This window comes from Podarcis muralis, chromosome 3 (genome assembly GCF_964188315.1).
Source record: "Podarcis muralis chromosome 3, rPodMur119.hap1.1, whole genome shotgun sequence".
Lineage (NCBI taxonomy): Eukaryota > Metazoa > Chordata > Lepidosauria > Squamata > Lacertidae > Podarcis > Podarcis muralis.
In genome coordinates, this window is record NC_135657.1 from 101,748,049 (window position 1) to 101,767,039 (window position 18,991).

The 18,991-nt window shown below is 43.2% G+C and overlaps 1 protein-coding gene across 1 annotated transcript in view; it reads left to right on the forward strand.

Annotated features, from left to right (window-relative positions):
• The window catches only part of APOB (apolipoprotein B), a 47,532-nt gene that overhangs the window by 14,269 nt on the left and 14,272 nt on the right, over positions 1-18,991 (forward strand). Inside the window, exons 11-25 of the mRNA XM_028722339.2 lie at positions 803-920; positions 1,037-1,183; positions 1,758-1,969; positions 2,849-3,089; positions 4,484-4,660; positions 5,321-5,512; positions 6,586-6,753; positions 8,360-8,571; positions 9,231-9,413; positions 10,348-10,469; positions 11,474-11,684; positions 11,818-11,993; positions 12,766-12,953; positions 15,235-15,374; positions 16,593-16,966. Of these exons, the coding sequence (XP_028578172.2) occupies positions 803-920; positions 1,037-1,183; positions 1,758-1,969; positions 2,849-3,089; positions 4,484-4,660; positions 5,321-5,512; positions 6,586-6,753; positions 8,360-8,571; positions 9,231-9,413; positions 10,348-10,469; positions 11,474-11,684; positions 11,818-11,993; positions 12,766-12,953; positions 15,235-15,374; positions 16,593-16,966 (2,861 nt within the window). The remainder of the gene's footprint in view (positions 1-802; positions 921-1,036; positions 1,184-1,757; positions 1,970-2,848; positions 3,090-4,483; positions 4,661-5,320; positions 5,513-6,585; positions 6,754-8,359; positions 8,572-9,230; positions 9,414-10,347; positions 10,470-11,473; positions 11,685-11,817; positions 11,994-12,765; positions 12,954-15,234; positions 15,375-16,592; positions 16,967-18,991) is intronic.

Here is an 18,991-nt window from a genome sequence, read left to right on the forward strand (position 1 = left end):
TTCACTGTCTCTGGAAAGTGTTCATCCGCTCTCCCCAAGATCAAGAAGAGCTGAGAAAGTGGCAGAACAGAAGCACAGAGGGTACAAACTCATGTTACAAGATGTAGGAGTGATGTGGGTGACTAGGGACGTAAGGGGGTGTGATCCTTAATTGGGAGCACCGCCATTCCTAGGAAATGGGTTCTTTATTCTCTCGCTGTGATCATTAAAGTTTCTAACTGGTAAGAAGACTCCTTTTCCTTTGTTCTGCTTATCTACTGCCAAGGTGGGGGGGGGGGGAGGCAGAGAGGAGGAAGCCAATTCCCTGACAGCTATGGTTGCGGTGAGGAAATTCCATGGCAGAGCTACCACCCTTTCTAAGCCCTACCAGCTTGGTGCAATGGCTTTTCCTATGCAAGTTTCAGTGTATAGGTTGGATTGATTAATTTTACTGAATTACTGATAAGCTGTCAGCCATATAAATACTGTTTGTATGTAACAAATATTTAACCAGGCACGGCAGAAGAAAAATAATCATGATCTGAGGGCCCTCTAGAGAGGGCTTCCTCAGTGTTATGTCCCCAGAAGTTGTTAGATACACCTCCCGTCGTTCCTGGTCACAATGGAGTCCAATGGCATCAACAGGCTCTATGTTTAATAGGCAAAATGCAAGTCCATTATAGAAAAAGATATCTAAATGTGGGAAGTTTCTTTTTTCTTTTGGGGGAGAAATGCATTTTGTTAAGGCTTGCAATTAACTTCTTAGCACCTAAGTTCTCCATGCAGCTTTAAAAATCTTTGATACGATTTCCCTTTCTTCCAGATTCTACGACAGCAACAGGATAGTGACAGAAGAAATAAATGATGTTGCTAATTTTATGGTGTCACAGATCAGCAACGAATGCTCTGGAGATGAGGAACTCACCTATCTGACCCTGAGGGTATTTTTTTTGTATTTTAGTTTAAAAATGCATCATTTGCCCTTGTTTGCATGCTAATATTCCCTGGCTGGGAGAGGGAAGGCCCTATATTCACCTTTTTTTTATGTGATCCACAGGCCATTGGCAATATGGGGAAAGTGATAGAAGATGCCAATCCCAATGTGAAACAGTCTCTGAAAATGTGTATTAGAAGTAATGTAGCATCACCTGCAGTCCAGAAAGCAGCCATTCAGGCACTGAGAAAAATGAGCATCACTGCTGAGGTAAACAGAATGTATTGCATGTTCCCCTGCCTTCCATAAAATTATGCTTTAAGCAATCAAACAAATCACATTTTGTTTCTTAGTAACTGTGCAGACCTTGTGTAAATTAGCACTAGTGGAATCTAATGATATATTAAATGTAGCGATGTCAGAGAATATTATTGTTATTATTGTTATTATTATTGTTATTATTACAGTGGTACCTCTGGTTATGAACATAATTTGTTCCGGAGGTCCGTTCTTAACCTGAAACCATTCTTAACCTGAGGTACCACTTTAGCTAATGGGGCCTCATGCTGCCGCCGTGCGATTTCTGTTCTCATCCTGAGGTAAAGTTCTTAACCCGAGGTACACTCCTAGTTAAAAGCAGGAAGCTCATTGAATCACACTGGTGATCATATTGCAGATAACTTTTACAGTTATGATCGACCTCAAACAGCGTCACTCATTAAAATAAACGTTGTGTGCGGAAACAAGGAGAACTGAAACTCAAATGTTTCCTAAACCAGAAGTCCAGCCATTTCTAGTTGCCATTTTTTTGTTCTTTAACTTTACTTTGTTCATCTTGTTACAGGACCAAGGGGTTCTAGTCAAGGTCTTCCAGGAGGCTTCTTCACCAGTTGAGAAACGCCTGGCAGCTTATCTCATGCTGATGAGAAACCCTTCCTCATCTGACATTTCCAAGGTCATTAAAAGTCTTCAAAAGGACAAGAATGAACAAGTGAAAAGCTTTGTAGCCTCCCACATTGCCAACATCTTAGACTCGACAGACCCTTACACTGAATTGTAAGTAATTATTTTAAAATCTGTGGCTGAAGCTTCAAATTTTTACCTACGATTAATGGAATAATTGTATTAAATCAAGAATCCATAAGGTAGATATTTACATAGGCTAGTAAGAGCCAGCTTCTTCATCTTGGGGAACCAGGCTATCCCTGACTAAGGTGCAGGGCTTTTTTTCAGCTAGAGCTCACTGGAGCTCAGCTCTGGCACCTCTCAGGTGGGTGCCATTGCCATGACCCATGATATTAAGAGACTCATGCTCTACCAACTGAGCTATAGGTTTATAAGAGAACAATGGAGGAGTTCGTGGTGAGTTCCAGCACTTCTTTTCCTAGAAAAATAGCACTTCTAAGGTGTGTATGAAGGCTAGAGTGCCCCCCTCTCCAGCCATGTTGTAATCAAAGGGATAATGGCACAAATTGCTAACAATTTTTGTGGTCTGTGGTGCTGCTGAATTAGAAGTGAATCAGCTATATTGGAAGAAGGAAGGCTCTCACTAAATTTCAAGTAAGGGGACCAGATTGGGCTAGTGGGCTGCCATTTTAGCCTTTTTTGAACCATCACCAGAATTGTAATATAATTTGGCTCCCAGCACCAAAACCCCATTTTATATGTGGCAACATGTGAGTGTGCTTTATATTTTTGGTCCTGTGAAGCTGACATTTCAAGGTCTTTGTGAGATTCCTGTTAGTCCCATTGGTTTTTGCTGAGGTAAGGCACCAGAACTCTAAGCCACTAAGTATAATGTTCCCTAAAGAGATGTGAATAAAAAATATATTAAATGGCGTTTTTATGCCAGAAACCTACCATAGCTGAATTCTACCTGAATATTGTACAAAATATTGTATTAATAATTTTGCCACTCTATTTTAATGTCATCAGGCTCAGAGGAAAAATTAATGAGGCCCTTAAAGGAGCCCAGGTTCCACCAGCCAAGGACTTCCGAAGATTTTCACAAAATTATCAGGCTTCCAAGACGCTGTCTCTGCCATGGACCAATGGTCCAATTTCAGGAAAACTGGAAGGAGACCTGCTGTTTGATTCAAGCAGCTATGTACCTAAGGAATCCATGCTAAGAACTACACTGCAGTTGACTGGACTGAATCCCATAGATGTGTTTGAGGTACAACAGTTTTCTTAGCATTTACTTCAGTCTGCTTGCTATTATTGACTTCAGCGTATAAATGTATCTGTAGAGTGGTACCTTGGTTTTCTAACGGAATGCGTTCGACTCCTGGAACCGTTCAGAAACCAAAGTGTGGCTTCTGATTGACTGCAGGAGCATCCTGCAGCCAATTGAAAGCCACGGAAGCCATGCTGGACGTTCAGCTTCCGAAAATCGTTCAAAAACCAGAACACTCACTTCCAGGTTTCAATCGTTCGGGAGCCAATTTGATCGGGAGCCAAGGCATTCGGCTCCCAAGGTACGACTGTATTATATTATGTGCTACTATTTTCTATACGATGCTTTTTCAGCCTTAAAGCAGTGTACAAAGGTTAAAAATTCAAAATAACAGCAACTTGATGAAATTAGAAATCATGTGCACACTTGCAAGATCTCAGCTATCAAAAGGTGCAAGAAATGGCAGGGCAATTGGAGCAAAAATAAAAATGAAAAAATATGGCCAATATGCATGATGGCCTATAGGTTTACCTGCAGTATGAAAGGCAGTATGTCTCTGAATACAAATCACTGGGAGGAAACAGTGAAGGAGGACTATCACCCTCACAACCGCCTTTTGAGCTTCTCACATGCAGCAGATTGGTCCAGTAGAAGGCTAGATGTTGAATTAGATAGACTTTTGCTCTGACCCTTAAAAGGGAACTGGTGGCTCTGTGGTCTAAACCACTAAGCCTCTTGGGCTTGCCAGTTGGAAGGTCGGCAGTTCGAATCCCCGTGACTGGGTGAGCTCCCATTGCTCTGTCCCAGTTCCTGCCAACCTAGCAGTTCGAAAGCACGCCAGTGCAAGTAGATAAATAGGTACTGCTGTGGTGGGAAGGTAAATGGCATTTCAGTGCGCTCTGTCGTCTGTCACAGTCCTCCATGCGCCAGTAGCGGTTTAGTCATGCTGGCCACATGACCCAGAAAGCTGTCTGTGGACAAACGCTGGCTCCCTCGGCCTGAAAGTGGATGAGCTCCGCACCCCATAGTCGCCTTTGTCTGGACTTAACCGTCCAGGGGTCCTTTACCTTTACTTTGGTCTGACACAGCAAGGCTCTCCTTATGTCTTGCTAACATCTTGATATCAAAAGACAAGGCTCATGAGTGCAACGACCTAGCATAACAGCAGCACACGATTAGTGTTACGTCCAAAAACTCACAACTGAGGGGAAGTCAAGTTAAGTGACAGCATTACCCACAAGCTAGATCCTTGCTTGCTCATTCAACTCTCTATTTTATGCATTTGTGGCTTGCCTGTAGAATTTCCCCCCTCCAATTAACTTGGAGTTCTCAAGTGAAAAAAAACTCTTCTGTTACTCACTCTGCTTTGTTTTATTTTTTCTCATTTCCATCAGATCGGCTTGGATGGGAAAAGCTTTGAGCCGACACTAGAAGCCATGTTCGGACCGAATGGGTTTTTCCCTGACAGTGCCACAAAAGCTTTGTATTGGGTAGATGGCAAGGTGCCAGATGAAGTTTCTCAAGTGCTTTTCAAATATTTTGGGTACTCCAAGGATGGAGCACAAGATCAGGTATACCACAGTTTTCTAGATGAAATGGTGCTGTTGGCTTTTAAAAACAAACCCTTCAACCCTGTAGCAATGTTTGAATAAGTTTTGTGGGGTACAGTGGTTGAAAACCACATTTTATCCTAAGCCTGTACAGTGGACACTCTGGATACGAATTTAATTTGTTCTGGGGGTCCATGTGCACCCTGAAAAATCTGTATCCAGAGGCACCGCTTCTGCGCACGCACACGGCATGATAGAGCGTTTCTGCGCATGCGCATGGCACACAGAGCGCTTCTGCACATGCACGAGCAGTGAAACCTGGAAAATTACTTCTGGGTTTGCCGCTTTCACAGCCCAAAGTTTACGTTACTAGAGAGTAACATAACCCGAGGGTCTACTGTACATGGAACTGCTCTCAAAAATGAAAATGACAAGAAGCACCAAAAGTATATGGAAAACACAAAAAAAAATAATTATTATTTTTAAAAAGGAAATTTGGTTCCTGTTCAGAGTAAGAAATGTTGCCATCACATTGACGGCCATTTTGGGCAGAGATCCCTCTTTAAGATGAGATCGTCCATTCCACACGGGCTTTGCTAGCCATCAGTACCTCGTGTGATCCTAGAGGGTTATGACAGTGGTTGGTGTTTTACTTGTTGCCTTCTTTAAAACATTTTTCAGGATCCCATGAAAGGAATCATGCTTAATTTTGAGAAAATGATCAGAGAAATCACCTCCAAAGAAACACCTGAAGCCAGAGCCTACCTGAGAATGTTTGGGGAAGAGCTTGGCTACTTGAAACTCAGTGACTTCAAGCTACTTGGAAATCTAATTCGGAAAAGCCTCCTCTCGCTTCAGAGTGTGCCCGAGAAGGTATATTTTCAAAATGCGGAAAACCACCTTGTGCATGTTTCTGTCTCCTTCATTTAAAAGAGAACTTAACTCTTGGCCTCTCCTACTGAGGTCCTGGTACAAAGTGGGGGGCCTGGCCTGCTGTTTTCATTGGGACACAGACTACTATTGAATGGGAGAATTTCTTCCAAGGCATTGCACCCTCCAATGTATTCATCCAAATTGTGCTCCCCAACACACTATTTTATTTTATTTTAAAAAACGGCATTCATACAAGACTGTTCACCCTTCTTGGTGGGTGCCATTGCAGACGGGCATTTCCTTGTTTTCCATAATCCAACAGGGGGAGCCCCTTGGGCAGTTTCTCAGGAAACAAAGGAGGTCCCTGGGCTGAGCTTGCTGCTGGAGAAGTAGATTCCACCTGCTCACTCAATTGTGAATGGGCATGGGGACGGGCCATTCCTAGGGGGTGGGTTCAGGTATATAATGAAGGCCTGTGGCTTGCACTGCAGCCAGTTCTTCATTAAATCAGATGCTTGAAATAATTTCCCATACATCTTCGATGCATTATTATTATTATTATTATTATTATTATTATTAATTATTATTTATTATTATTATTATTATACAAAGGCTGTAGCAAAGTGGCACTTGCATGAATATCACAGGACACAGAGACAATGATGATGATCATCTTTCCCCCCTATAATTTTTATTAAATTTTCTGTTTTACATTTTAGAATAGTCATTTAAAGAACCTTAAAATATCAATGACTTCCCTTCTTCTCTTTCCATGGTTCATTTTGCATGACATAAATCCCTGCATCTTTTATATAAACTAAACCATTCAGTATTCAATTATTTCATCCATCAAAGCTTATTTACACCGTTGAATTTATCTTAACGCTGCCCATGTTTTCAAATGTACACAATTTCCCCCATATATTCAATAAACATTTTCCAATATTCTTTAAACGTCTGTTCTTTGAAGAACGAAAAAGATGACCATCATCTCTATCATCACCGTCCTCCGAATTACTTTGGGAAAGTATGTGATAATCATTTAACAAATTATTTCATCTTTTTGCCCATAGATCGCCCAAGCCATCTCAGGGGGGATTGATAACGATCTCTTTGTTCACTACATCTTCATGGACAATGAATTTGAGTTGCCTACCGGTGCAGGATTGCCATTAAAGGTTGCTTTCTCTGGAGTAGCCACTCCCGGAGCCAAGGCTAAAGTGAAAATTTTACAGAGGACTGTGAGTCTTAGCTTGCTTACAACTTATTGTAGAAGCTGGCAAGTAACGCATGTGGTGTTCTGAGGCTGTTAAGCTAATACGCAGCTGTGCACCACTTTACAAGTGGTGCAATTTCCTGACTCCCCCCCCCCCATGACCCCTTAGCTAAGGTTTTGGGAAGGGTGTGAGGGTGTAGTGTAGGGGTCAGTATACTTTTTCAGCAGGGGGGCAGTCCACTGTCCCTCAGACGCTGTGGGGGGGCAGAATTTTTTTTTTTTGGGGGGGGGGAAGAATTCCTATGCCCCACAAATAACCCAGAGATGCTTTTTAAATAAAAGCACACATTCTACTCATGTAAAAACACGCTGATTCCTGGACTGTCCGCGGGCCAGATTTCAAAGGTGATTGGGCCAGATCTGGCCCCCCCGGTCTTAGTTTGCCTACCCATGGTGTAGTAATTTAGATAAAACTGGGGGAGGGAGGTCAGGGCTTGCGGATTTCATCAGATATGCTCATCTCCCCACTGCCCTGCTAAGAATTCAAGGCCTGTTACAAAGTTATAAAACATTACTTTAGAATGACAATGAGGATGCAGGTGGGCATTCAGACTTAAATTTATGCAAGAGTTGAGCCTCAAGGTAAATTCTTTTTGTGTGTGTGGTTACCTTAGTTGCAATTCCACATATGAGGATGCACAGCTGCATGTCAAACTGCAGAACACAGTTTGTGAGACAAGCCACACACACACACCCCGTCTGAGACTCGGGAGTTGCCCATCAGGGTAGATAATACTGGGCTGGAGAAGCCAATGATCTGGTTCCGTTTAAGGCTCCCTTGGCTGCAGGGAGGGCACCAACTTGGATTGCTTTGAAAGAGGATTTTATGGAAGATATGGCTATTAATGGCTACTAACCATGATGATTCTGCTCTGTCTCCACATTCTTCTGAATACCAGTTGCAGAAAACCACAGGGTGGGAGAGTGCAACTGGAGTTCTATTGTGTACATAGCGCTCAAGTTCCCTCAAAGACTTTATTGGAATGGACCACACAGCGTCCTTTTGCATCTTGCAGAGCTGACCTAGTAGAGCAGTGGTTCTCAACCTTCGGTCCCCAGATGTTTTTGGCCTACATCTCCCATGATCCCTAGTTCACAGGACCAGTGGTCAGGGATGATGGGAGTTGTAGGCCAGAAACATCTGGGGACCCAAGGTTGAGAAAGGCTGTAGTAGAGAATGATACACAGGGGTTCTTGAAATGTCATCAGAAAGCTGTGTTCCGAACATGTTGATGAACAGATCATATCCACACATCCTCTGGGCGTGTGGTTCCGGGCTCTATGAACACAACTGGCTGAAAAGCCATCCATCTGTGGGGAAGCCTATGTACAGAAGTAGCATGGCATGGCAAAATCAATTTGATAGCCTGTCCCCATCCTCCAGTGCATTGCTGGTTTGGCATTGCGCCCGAGGAGCCAAAGTTTATTTTTTAACCGACCAGTTAGGAGAATGCACTGCCAATCTGCCCATCACCAGGAATAGAAAGGGATTGTTCTCCTATTTACCGTATCAAAAAGAAAACTCCTGTGATAGAAATAAATATTTTTTGTATTTTGTGTCCACCCTCTAGATACAAGCAGAACTGGTTGCAAAACCATCCGTGGCAGTTGAATTTGTGACTCACATAGGAGTGAACATCCCTGTGTTTGCTAGAAACGGCGTGCAGATGAACACCAACATATACCATGAGTCCGGAATCGAAGCCCACGTCGGACTGAAAGCTGGGCAGCTGAAGGTCAGCATTCCTGCACCAAAGACTCCAACCAAGCTCCTCAGTATCAGGTACTGTTGGAGGGATTTGAGTTCTGTGAGCATCTCTGCTATTGCCCTCGAACTGTAAAATATGTGCTTCCTTTTCCACGATCACGAGAAAGGTAACTGGTGGGTAGGCTTGCTATGCAATGCCCAGCAACCATTGCTACAGTTGTCAAGGCTCTTTTTCAAGCTGCGGCCTTCACAAAACCAGCTCCTGGCTGTAAGCATTATCCACTGGTTCAGACATTGTCTTTCTCTGCATGGGAGTATTCCCAAGGCGAAATGCATTACGTGAATCAGTTTAAATATTAGGGTATCTGCTGTGTAATGAACATTTCTAGTAGTTTTAAATTTCTCTGGTGCTAAAGCTAAATAGTTGGGGCAGTTTGCAGTTTAGGGATGGGATGAGAAGGTGCTTTGAGATCCCATAATAAGCCTGCAATCCTATGCCTACTTAAGGTGGGAGTAAGCCCTACCGAAATCCCTTTCCTCTGCACAGACACATACAGGTTTGCACTGTGAAAGTTATTGGGGTTTTTTCCTTGTAAATAATAAGAATAATTTGCTTATCAGGTGCATTGCTGCAGATTTCTGGTTAAATCCAAATGAGCAATATTCACAGGCTCTTCTTTACACCCACTGCCTAATCCTAGACCATGAAATAAACATTCCATTTTATTTTGAAGCAACGTCTTGACCTTGGTCACCTCAACCCGAACAGAAGTGATTCCTCCTCTGATTGAGAACAGAGAGTCCCGGACAACTTGCGCGTCTTTCTTTGCTGGTCTTAGTTACTGTACCCGAGTAGAATACTCCAATGCCAGCTCAACAGAGACAGCACCTTACTACCCACTCACTGGGGAAACCAGGTAAGTTGGTTCTCTGTACATATGCAGCACATATGCCTTCTCTGCTGCCTCGGTCTCAACCGGATCCTGCACCAAGTCAGATTCCTTGACTGTATAAAGCATGCAAATATTCATGTATCTGTTTCTTTCACATCGTTTATTCTGCTTCCAGGAGTCGTGGAAAGCTCTGTCTTTTGGCCAGCACCTCCCCTGTGGCTGTGCAGGTTTCAGGCATCAAACACACACACACACACACACACACACACACACACACACACACACACTGAGGTTCCTCTTTACCTTCCCGAGGGCTAGAAAGAAAGAAAATGGATATTCTTAGCATATTAAGTTCCTTGTCCAACACTATATCTTATATTTGCATGATGAATTTTTAGAATACAGTGTCCTGACTACAGCTATGTTTATAGGTGTGTGCGTGCGTGCCATCTTCTTTACTTCTGATTTTTTCCCCCAGAGGAAAGTATAATATATATATGCAACTAACTAGTCCAGGCTTCCTCAAACTCGGCCCTCCAGATGTCTTTGGCCTACAATTCCCATGATCCCTAGCTAGCAGGACCAGTGGTCAGGGATGATGGGAACTGTAGTCTCAAAACATCTGGAGGGCCAAGTTTGAGGAAGCCTGAACTAGTCTCTATGCTTATATGGCTACTATTTTGCTGACTCCTAGCATATTTTTGTAACATGGCTAGAGCCAATGCTAAGGAGTTTGCATGTGAGGAGGTGATTCCATGGTGTTTTTTTGTATTGTGTCAAATACATCTTAATTTTTTGGGGGGGGAAACAAAACAAAACTCTTAGAGCTGAACTATTTGGCCCCAATACCTAATTAGTGAAGTGCTTTCCTCTAGTGAACTATGATTGTTTTTCATTATTTACAATTATTTACAATTATTTACAATGACAGATGATATTTCCATTTTGACATCATTAGGTATGAAATTGAACTGCAGCCAACAGGGGAAGTAAAGGAATATATAGCAAGTGCTAATTATGAAGTAAACAAAGAGGAGGAGGACTTGGTTGACACCTTGAAATTCATGGCTCAAGCGGCAGGTAAGAGGCTGTGCAATTAGTGATGCATGTGAAAGTTACAAAGATTTGCAAAAGCGTCCAAGTCTCTTCACTGTCAAAATAAAATAAAATAAAATAAAAAATCTCTGTCCTAGCTCCCATGCCAATAAATCACCTTGAAAGATCAGGAGGTCAATCTTCACCTGTTTTGATGAAATGAATATGTATAAAACAAGGTGAACTTGAGCTAGACGGCTCTTTCTAGGGTGACTCTCTCCAAGTGATGGTAGATTTAACACCTCAGATAGAACTTTGATATAAGCCATGTTCAGGGCTTTAAAGTTTGTGTCAGCTGTCAGTCATCAAGGATATAGAGACCGAGTGTTGTACATTCATGAGTGATTTAGCCCAGAGATTGGTTAGAAGGTAAGGGTTGTTTTATAATTAAGAACCACAATCCAGAGAACCACTCAGTTGCTTAGTTGTTTTGGGAGGCCTAATATTTTCAGTTATCACAACTGCTTTACTACTACTACTACTACTACTACTAATAATAATAATAATAACAACAACAACAACAACAACAACAATAAATTATTATTTATACCCTGCCCATCTGGCTGGGTTTCCCCAGCCACTCTGGGCAGCTTCCAACTGAATATTAAAAACAATACAGCATCAGACATTAAAAACTTCCCTAAACAGGGCCGCCTTCAGTTGTCTTTTAAAAGTAAAATAGTTGTTTATTGCCTTGACATCTGCTGGGAGGGCGTTCCACAGGGCAGGCGCCACCACCGAGAAGGCCCTCTGTCTGGTTCCCTGTAACCTCACTTCTCACAGCGAGGGAACCACCAGAAGGCCCTCAGTGCTGGACCTCAGTGTGCAGGCTGGATGATGGGGGTGGAGATGCTCCTTCAGCTATACAGGACCGAGGCCATTTAGGGCTTTGAAGGTCAGCACCAACACTTTGAATTGTGCTCAGAAACGTACATAGCAATCTATGTTAATTCTGTTTGCAAACTATTTGTTGTCGCTGCTTCTTTCAGGTGCAAAACAATGTGAAGCCACACTGATCTTCAGGTACAATCGAGGCAAAAAGATTTTTACCAGTGACCTCCAGGTTCCCAGTTTCAGTGTTGATTTGGGTACCAACTTCAGACTTACTGACTATTCCACTCAGGAGAGGACTGCTTACAGCTTTATCTTAGACATCAACAACAAGAAAATTCCCGAAGTTACTCTTACGGGACGCATAGGGTAAGCCACAAGCTTTTCTCATTTTTGCAGATATTGTAGTGTTAGTCGGAGATAGTTAGACTTCTGCCCCTCTGGAATTTCTAAGGGTAGATTTTTGCTAAGCCAGGAGTCTTTTCGTTGTGTGTTTTTCCAGATACAGCGCTGGGACAGAGTCAGCAGTGGAAGCTTCCATCTCCATTCCTCGCCTGAGGACACAAGCAAAAACAGATGTATTACTGCAACAGTCGCAGAATGGGCTGACATTCCAGATTGACAGTTCAGCAACAAGTCACGGCTCCTCAATTTCGGAGAGAATTGTCTTGGGATACGGTAGGATCATGTGTCAATGCAAAACACCTTCTCTGCCACCAATATGTGGTGAAGGATCAGAATTCCACTTATCACATTCCAAACCTTGGGACCCTTTAGTATCCACCCACACAGGGCCAGCCTTATGCAGAGTGAGACAGCTGCCTCAGGTGTTGAGGGGGAGGGGAAGCAGCCAGAAGCACAAGTGACATGTGGCCTGCCCTGTACCCACTACACAAGCCTACTGCCCTCAGGTACAATGGAAGACACTGTCCTTTCACAAGAGTAAGATTCAACTACCAGTCCAATTGGCCTCTGTATGTGCCTTGGCAGAAAGGGCCATCTTGTCTGTTGCCTCGGGCAGTAAAATGATTTGAGCCGGCCCTGAATCAACAAGGCTACACAATTGCATAGCCATCTATGTGATTTCTCTTTGGAAGAGCCCAAACCATGCAGGCCTGAATTGCACATCCTGTATGCCGTAAAATCGCTTTGCTCAGCGGTAGAGCTGCTGCTTTCCTTGCAAAAAGACCACTTCCTGGCATGTCCAACTAGGGCTTAGAAACACGTCTATATGGGACCCTGGGCAGTTGCCTCCTGCCAATATGGACCATGTTGAATTAGATGAACCAATGACCAGTCTCACTGTAAGGCAGTCTGGGTCTTTATGGCTTGGGTTCCGTACAAGTCCCTCCACCAAATGTCAGTGGAGGGTTTTGGTGTTGGTTTTTTCCAGCTTTGCAAACTGGACTCCATGGGAAACAATAAGGTGACATTTGTCATTCTGCCTTAGATAATGAGAAGATCGAAGTGCAGTGGAAATCAGGCCAGAGTGCAGCCCTGAAGAAAATGTCAGCCATGCTACCCGTAGACTTTGCAGATTATTCGAAGACTTTGCAGAAGCATGCCAACAATCTCTTGGACCACCGAGTAGCCAATACAGATATGACAGTCCGGCATATTTTTTCAAACTTTATAGTAGTAAGTGGAGTTATTTGTCATAGAACATACTTTTCATGTGGCTCTGAATCATGCTGATAAGAGATGCAGGTGATTCCAGTGAGAACTACCTATGAGTACATGATTAATTAGTTTGGGAGAAGCAAAGACCAGGTAAGAAAAAAGATCCAGTAATTTCAAATGCTCGGAAAGCATGAAGGCATCAAGTTCTGTTCCAACCTGCATTCAATCAGTGCTGTTTCTGTTCTGCTGCAGTTTGGTTTCCACCAAATACTACATTATTTGTTTCACTGTCTGGTATTTTTACGTAAGTTGTTTATGCAACATAAGTTCATTTCAGTGTAAAGGAAATGTCAGAACGATGTAAAAAGAGGCATCAATTAGGAATCATTTGAGAACTTAAAAAAACAGCAACGATATGAACAAGTGCCAGTCATATTGGCTTGACCGATTTCCATTCTTGACCACAGATGGACCAGCAAACTACTGAGATTTTGTCAGAGTTCTCTAGCAACCCTAGCAAAGACCCAGGGGCATGTAACTCTAGTAGCGTTGGGATCTCTGCAGCACAGCTCTTTACTATGCCTCCAAGTTACAGAAAGTCAGGGAGAACATGCCACAGCTCTTCCCCATGCCAAGGGCATCTCAATTTTTTGAGGCACTGGTGTGAGGAGAACAGCAATACAAGCCCTTCGCATGTGCTTCAAGGGTTCTCCCATGATGTAAAGCAGTACAGGCAAGCCCCCATTTACACGTGTTCAATATATGTGCAGCCACGCACACGCACGTCACGCCAAACCTGGAAGCGACACCCAAAGTCACAAAAACATCACCAAAAGGGACGGAATGGGGCGGGGTGGAATGGGGTGCCTGAAGGCTTTCCCAATGGTGTTTCAAATAAGTGCAATTTCATTGATGCGTGCGGTGCCTCAGAACGTAACCCTCGTGTAAATCGGGGTTTGTGTGTGTGTGTTTGCCTGTATGTTTGGGTGTGTGTGTGTGTGATGCTACTACTGCAGCAGCTCTAACACCACCAAGATGTGGGGCTAGAACAGGGGTGGGCAAACTTTTTCAGCAGGGGGCCGGTCCGCTGTCCCTCAGACCTTGTGGGGGGCCGGACTATATTTTGAAGGGGAAAAATGAACAAATTCCTACAAATTACCCAGAGATGTATTTTAAATAAAAGGACACAGCATTCTATGCAAGAGCACCAGGCAGGCCCCACAAATAACCCAGAGAGGCATTTTAAATAAAAAGACACATTCCACTCAGATAAGCCACCCCCCCGACTCTCCCTGCCTTCTCCACAGGACTGGATGAGCCCCAGTGGCTGCTTACCCGTGTCTTGCGAGCAGCAGGGGCTGGCAGCAGCGGGACGATGAGCGGTGCACGAAAGGGCTCCAGAGAGGGGCTGGCAGCAACAAAGACCGGATTGAGCATGCTTACAATGGTAGCCGCTGAAGCCCTAACGCTGCTGCTGCTGCTGCTGTCACCAACAAAGCCCAGCCCCCTTCCTCTTGGCTCTAGGCAGGGCGAGGAGAAGCCAGGAGGAGGGAGGGAGGGAGGATGCGCCGCCGAACGCGTGTGCGCTGGTACAGCCCGAACGATCAGATCCACGCTGATCCATGCAGTGATTCCCAGACCGTCCACGGGCCAGATCCAGAAGGCAACTGGGCTGGATCTGGCCCCCAGGCCTTAGTTTGCTGACCCATGGGCTAGAATGTGACTGCTTGCATTGTGTTTCAGTACTAGGGGTACTAGGCAGGTGGGTTAGGGTGGGTCAGGGTACCTACGGGACTGCCTCTCCTGGTATACCTCTGGGAGGACCTTAAGGTCCACAAATGACAACATTTTGGAGGTCCCAGGTTGCAAGGTGGTTAGATTGGTCTCAACTAGGGCCTTTTCAGTACTGGCCCCAACTTGGTGGAACGCTCTGTCACAAGAGACTAGGGCCCTGCGGGACTTGACATCTTTCCGCAGGGCCTGCAAGACAGAGCTGTTCCGCCTGGCCTTTGGTTTGGACTCAGTCTGACCCTTATGTTTCCCTCTCCTTATGGTTTTGATCTATCAGCTACTTTTAAAATGAGGCTGTATTTTAAATTGCATTTTAACCTGTATTTTAAATTGCCCCCCCCCCCCCCCGTTATGTTTTTACTGTAATTTTACTGGCCGGGGAGGGCGGGGTATAAATAAAATTTATTATTATTATTATTATTATTATTATTGTTGTTGTTGCTTGCTCATTTCAACTTTTCTGATCACAAGGCTCTTTGTCGCTTGATATTTTACTCTGATCTTGCAGGCAACCAATACCTGGTTACAGCAGGCTTCCAAGAACGTTCCTTATGCGAAAAATCTACAGGATAAATTAAGCGGATTCCAGGAGCTCAATTTTCAGAACATGGACCTTTTTGCCATCCCAGAGGAGCTTTTCTTGAAAAGGTAAAGCGAAAGATGACATGTCTTATTTGGTGCTGACAAGGACCCTTTGTGGCCTTGAAGCCGAGCCTCATTACTAAGGGCAAATTGTTCCTCCACAAGATACACTGGTGTAAGATGCAGTTTACGACAAATGCCTGAATCAGAACCATGTTTCTAGAAAAAATATTGCAACGGTGGTCACCCATTGTCTTGCGCTTTGATCGCTCTTGTCAGCTTTCTGCTAAAATTAGCACATTTAGTATAAGGGGAGTATAGAAGGGGAGTGCAGTCTGGAATTTGGGAAGGGACGATAGCTCAGGGCAGATAACATGCTTTTTATCTCAGGTTCATGCCCTAGCATCTCCAGTTACAATGATCCCAGATAGCACATTATAGGAAAGACTCTCTGACAGAGATCCCAGAGAGTATTGGTTAAATTATTTATTTATTTATTATTTTATTTTATTTTATTTTATTTTATTTTATTTTATTTTATTTTATTTATTTTATTTATTTTATTTTATTTATTTTATTATTTTATTATTTTATTTTATTTTATTTTATTTTATAAAAATTCAGTTTTACACTACATATTTGAATTCAAACATTAAACATAATCATTAACATTTAGGATTCCCCGAATCCTTTGACTTCCCTCCATCCTTCCATGGTTTCCATTTTCAATGTTTTTCAACTGCATCATATATTTTCTCTGTTTTTCTTAAAATAATCCATTTTTACCGAAGTCTATAGTACATTACGAGCGTTACTCAAACCCCGCCAAAGTTTTCAGATTGTTTACAGTGTTCTCTTAGGTAATTTGTCAGTTTCTCCCATTCCTTCTTAAAGCTCCTCTCTCCCTGCTTTCTGATTTTCCCGGTCATTTTCGCCATTTCAGCGTAGTCCATCATCTTCATCAGCCATTCATCTGTGGTTGGGACTTTATCTCCTTTCCAGTACCAGGCCACTGGTATCCGTGCTGCTGTCGCTGCATCCATGAATAATTGTTTCTGCTTCTTTGATATCTCTGCACCTAAAATTCCTAGTAAAAAAAGCTTCTGGTTAAACTTTTGTACCACCTTTCATCCGAAGATTTCAGGACAGTTTACAGGATAAAAATACAGGGGTGGATGAAGAAAAAACCCAACCTAGAATAGGGCAGCTTCCTAGGCAAAGTGCAACCATTTGTTATTTTGTGGACTTTGTGGGATCTTAATTCTGGGTAACTTTTTATTGCAGCGATGGCCAGATCAAATACATTTGGAACAAGGAGAGTACTGTCATTACCATTCCGCTGCCGTTTGGTGGCAGGTCATCCTACGACATGAGAGTGCCTAAGATTCTGGAAATGTCTCAAATGGCAATGCAGTCAATGGGAGGAAACATGGCTTCTCAAGAGTACAGGCTTCCTCGTTTCGCCATCCCAGAGTCATACACGCTTCGGGTGCCTTTGCTGGGCACTTTCGAGGTCTCTTCCAATATGTACAGCAATTATTACAACTGGTCAGGTTCCTACTCCTTGGCGAACACCACAAAGGATGTCTACAGCCTAAGAACAAACTACTTTGTGAGAGCTGACTCTGTTCTGGAACTACTTTCATATAATGTACAAGGTAAGAATCCCTTCCGGAGGTGGTGGTGGAGATTATGAGCATATTACGTAATTAATCGTGTGTTGTGTTTTCTTGTCAGTTCAATACTTTTTACTAGAAATATGTCACAGGCTCATTTCTCTGTGCATCAAGAGTTAATATGAGAAAATTAATAACTCATATTTGGCCAAGCCTCCTCTTGAGTTTGATAAAGCTCAAGCTCACAAGGCTCCTTGTGAATATATGATACCAGGGACTTACTCAATATTGCGACTGTTCATGCAAGGAATTATGGCAGCCTGATCATCTTCCCCCATGTGCATTAATCTACCTAATTGGTTATACTAAACATGCAACACTATGAAGAAAAAAAGCCTATGCAATAGTCACATAGCAGTTTTGTTTTGCAAAGTTGTCTGCAGTCTTCTTTCTGTTTGCCTTTAGAACAATGTTGAGAGAAACGGGTCACTGTTATTCAGCTAGGGAACTGAGGCTGAGAGATAATGTCATACCCAAGGCTTCTTAATGGCTGAGTTCTGATACTAAACCACAGCTTAATATTCCATAGATGAGTTTCTGTTTCAGGAGCTTCTGTCCAGCTGCAAAAAGATCAGAATCTTTTGCTTCTGTTTTCAACTCACTGTGATTTGTTATGTACAAACCTAGAACTATGGTTTAGCGATGCGGGTGGTGCTGTGGGTTAAACCACTGAGCTTAGGGCTTGCCGATCAGAAGGTCGGCAGTTCGAATCCCCGTGAAGGGGTGAGCTCCCGTTGCTCGGTCCCTGCTCCTGCCAACCTAGCAGTTCGAAAGCACCTCAAAGTGCAAGTAGATAAATTGGTACCGCTGTGGCGGGAAGGTAAATGACGTTTCCGTGCGCTGCTCTGGTTTCGTCAGAAGCGGCTTAGTCATGCTGGCCACATGACCCGGAAGCTGTACGCCAGCTCCCTTGGCCAATAAAGTGAGATGAGCGCCGCAACCCCAGAGTCGGCCACGACAGGACCTAATGGTCAGGGATCCCTTTACCTTTACCTAGAACTATGGTTTAAGGCAGTAATCCCAAACTTGGATCTCCAGCTGTTTGTTTTTTTTACTACAATTCCCATCATCCCTGACCACCGGTGTTGCTAGCTAGGGATGGTGGGAGTTGTAGTTCAAAAAGAACTGGAGACACAAGTTTGGGAAACACTGGTTTAAGGCCACAAGCTGTGATAAGAAACCACAGTCTGAACTTGGTTTATTTTCCTAAACCAATCAGTTTGCATACAACATAAAGTGTAATTAGGTGAAAATGAAAACAAAAGCTTTCAGTACCCTTAGGCCATGACACACGAGGGGAAGGGAGTGTTTGCAAGTCCAAGGCACATTCCTGTAAAGCTAAAATCTGTTTTAGTAGTATGTCCAAATGCAGCCAGTAAGAAAGGGGAAAGCTGGACCCAGGTATCCAGAATTCAAGTCCAGCCCATTATCCATTGTACCACACTTTAAGTCTGTATGTTGTTGTGGCCTTTCCCCTTCCTTTACATTAAAATCTTTTCATGAAAGTGCAAAAGAGACTCCGTTTGAAAAGCACAAGCATTTCTATATCATCAGCTTCCATTATCTAAAAACCAAACCAAGCCAAAAAAAAACCCAAACAAACCTCTGGTGAGAAAGTAAATTGTACAGTTACTTCCATCAGTAAATTCTACAGTTGCTTCCATTGGTGGTGTCTACAGCCACAACCTAGTTAAACCTTAAATGCAAACTGAATGACAGTCTGGTTGCTAAATTGACAAACCCCACATATAATCTGTGTCTTAAAGGCTTCAATGGAATAATCCAAAACATGTCAGTACAGAAGTAAGCTATACCCAACTGAGCTCAATAAACCTTACTTTTAATGTAAGTCTTCATAGGATTGCAGGCTAAAATCCAAATGTTTGCTTTTAACTATGGTGGGCTTTAAGTTCCATTCAAGTCATGCCAACACACCTTTCCAAGTAAGTTCCATCAAAGTGGAACTTAACTTCTAGGTAAACATGCAGTAGTGTATATTTCTTGAAT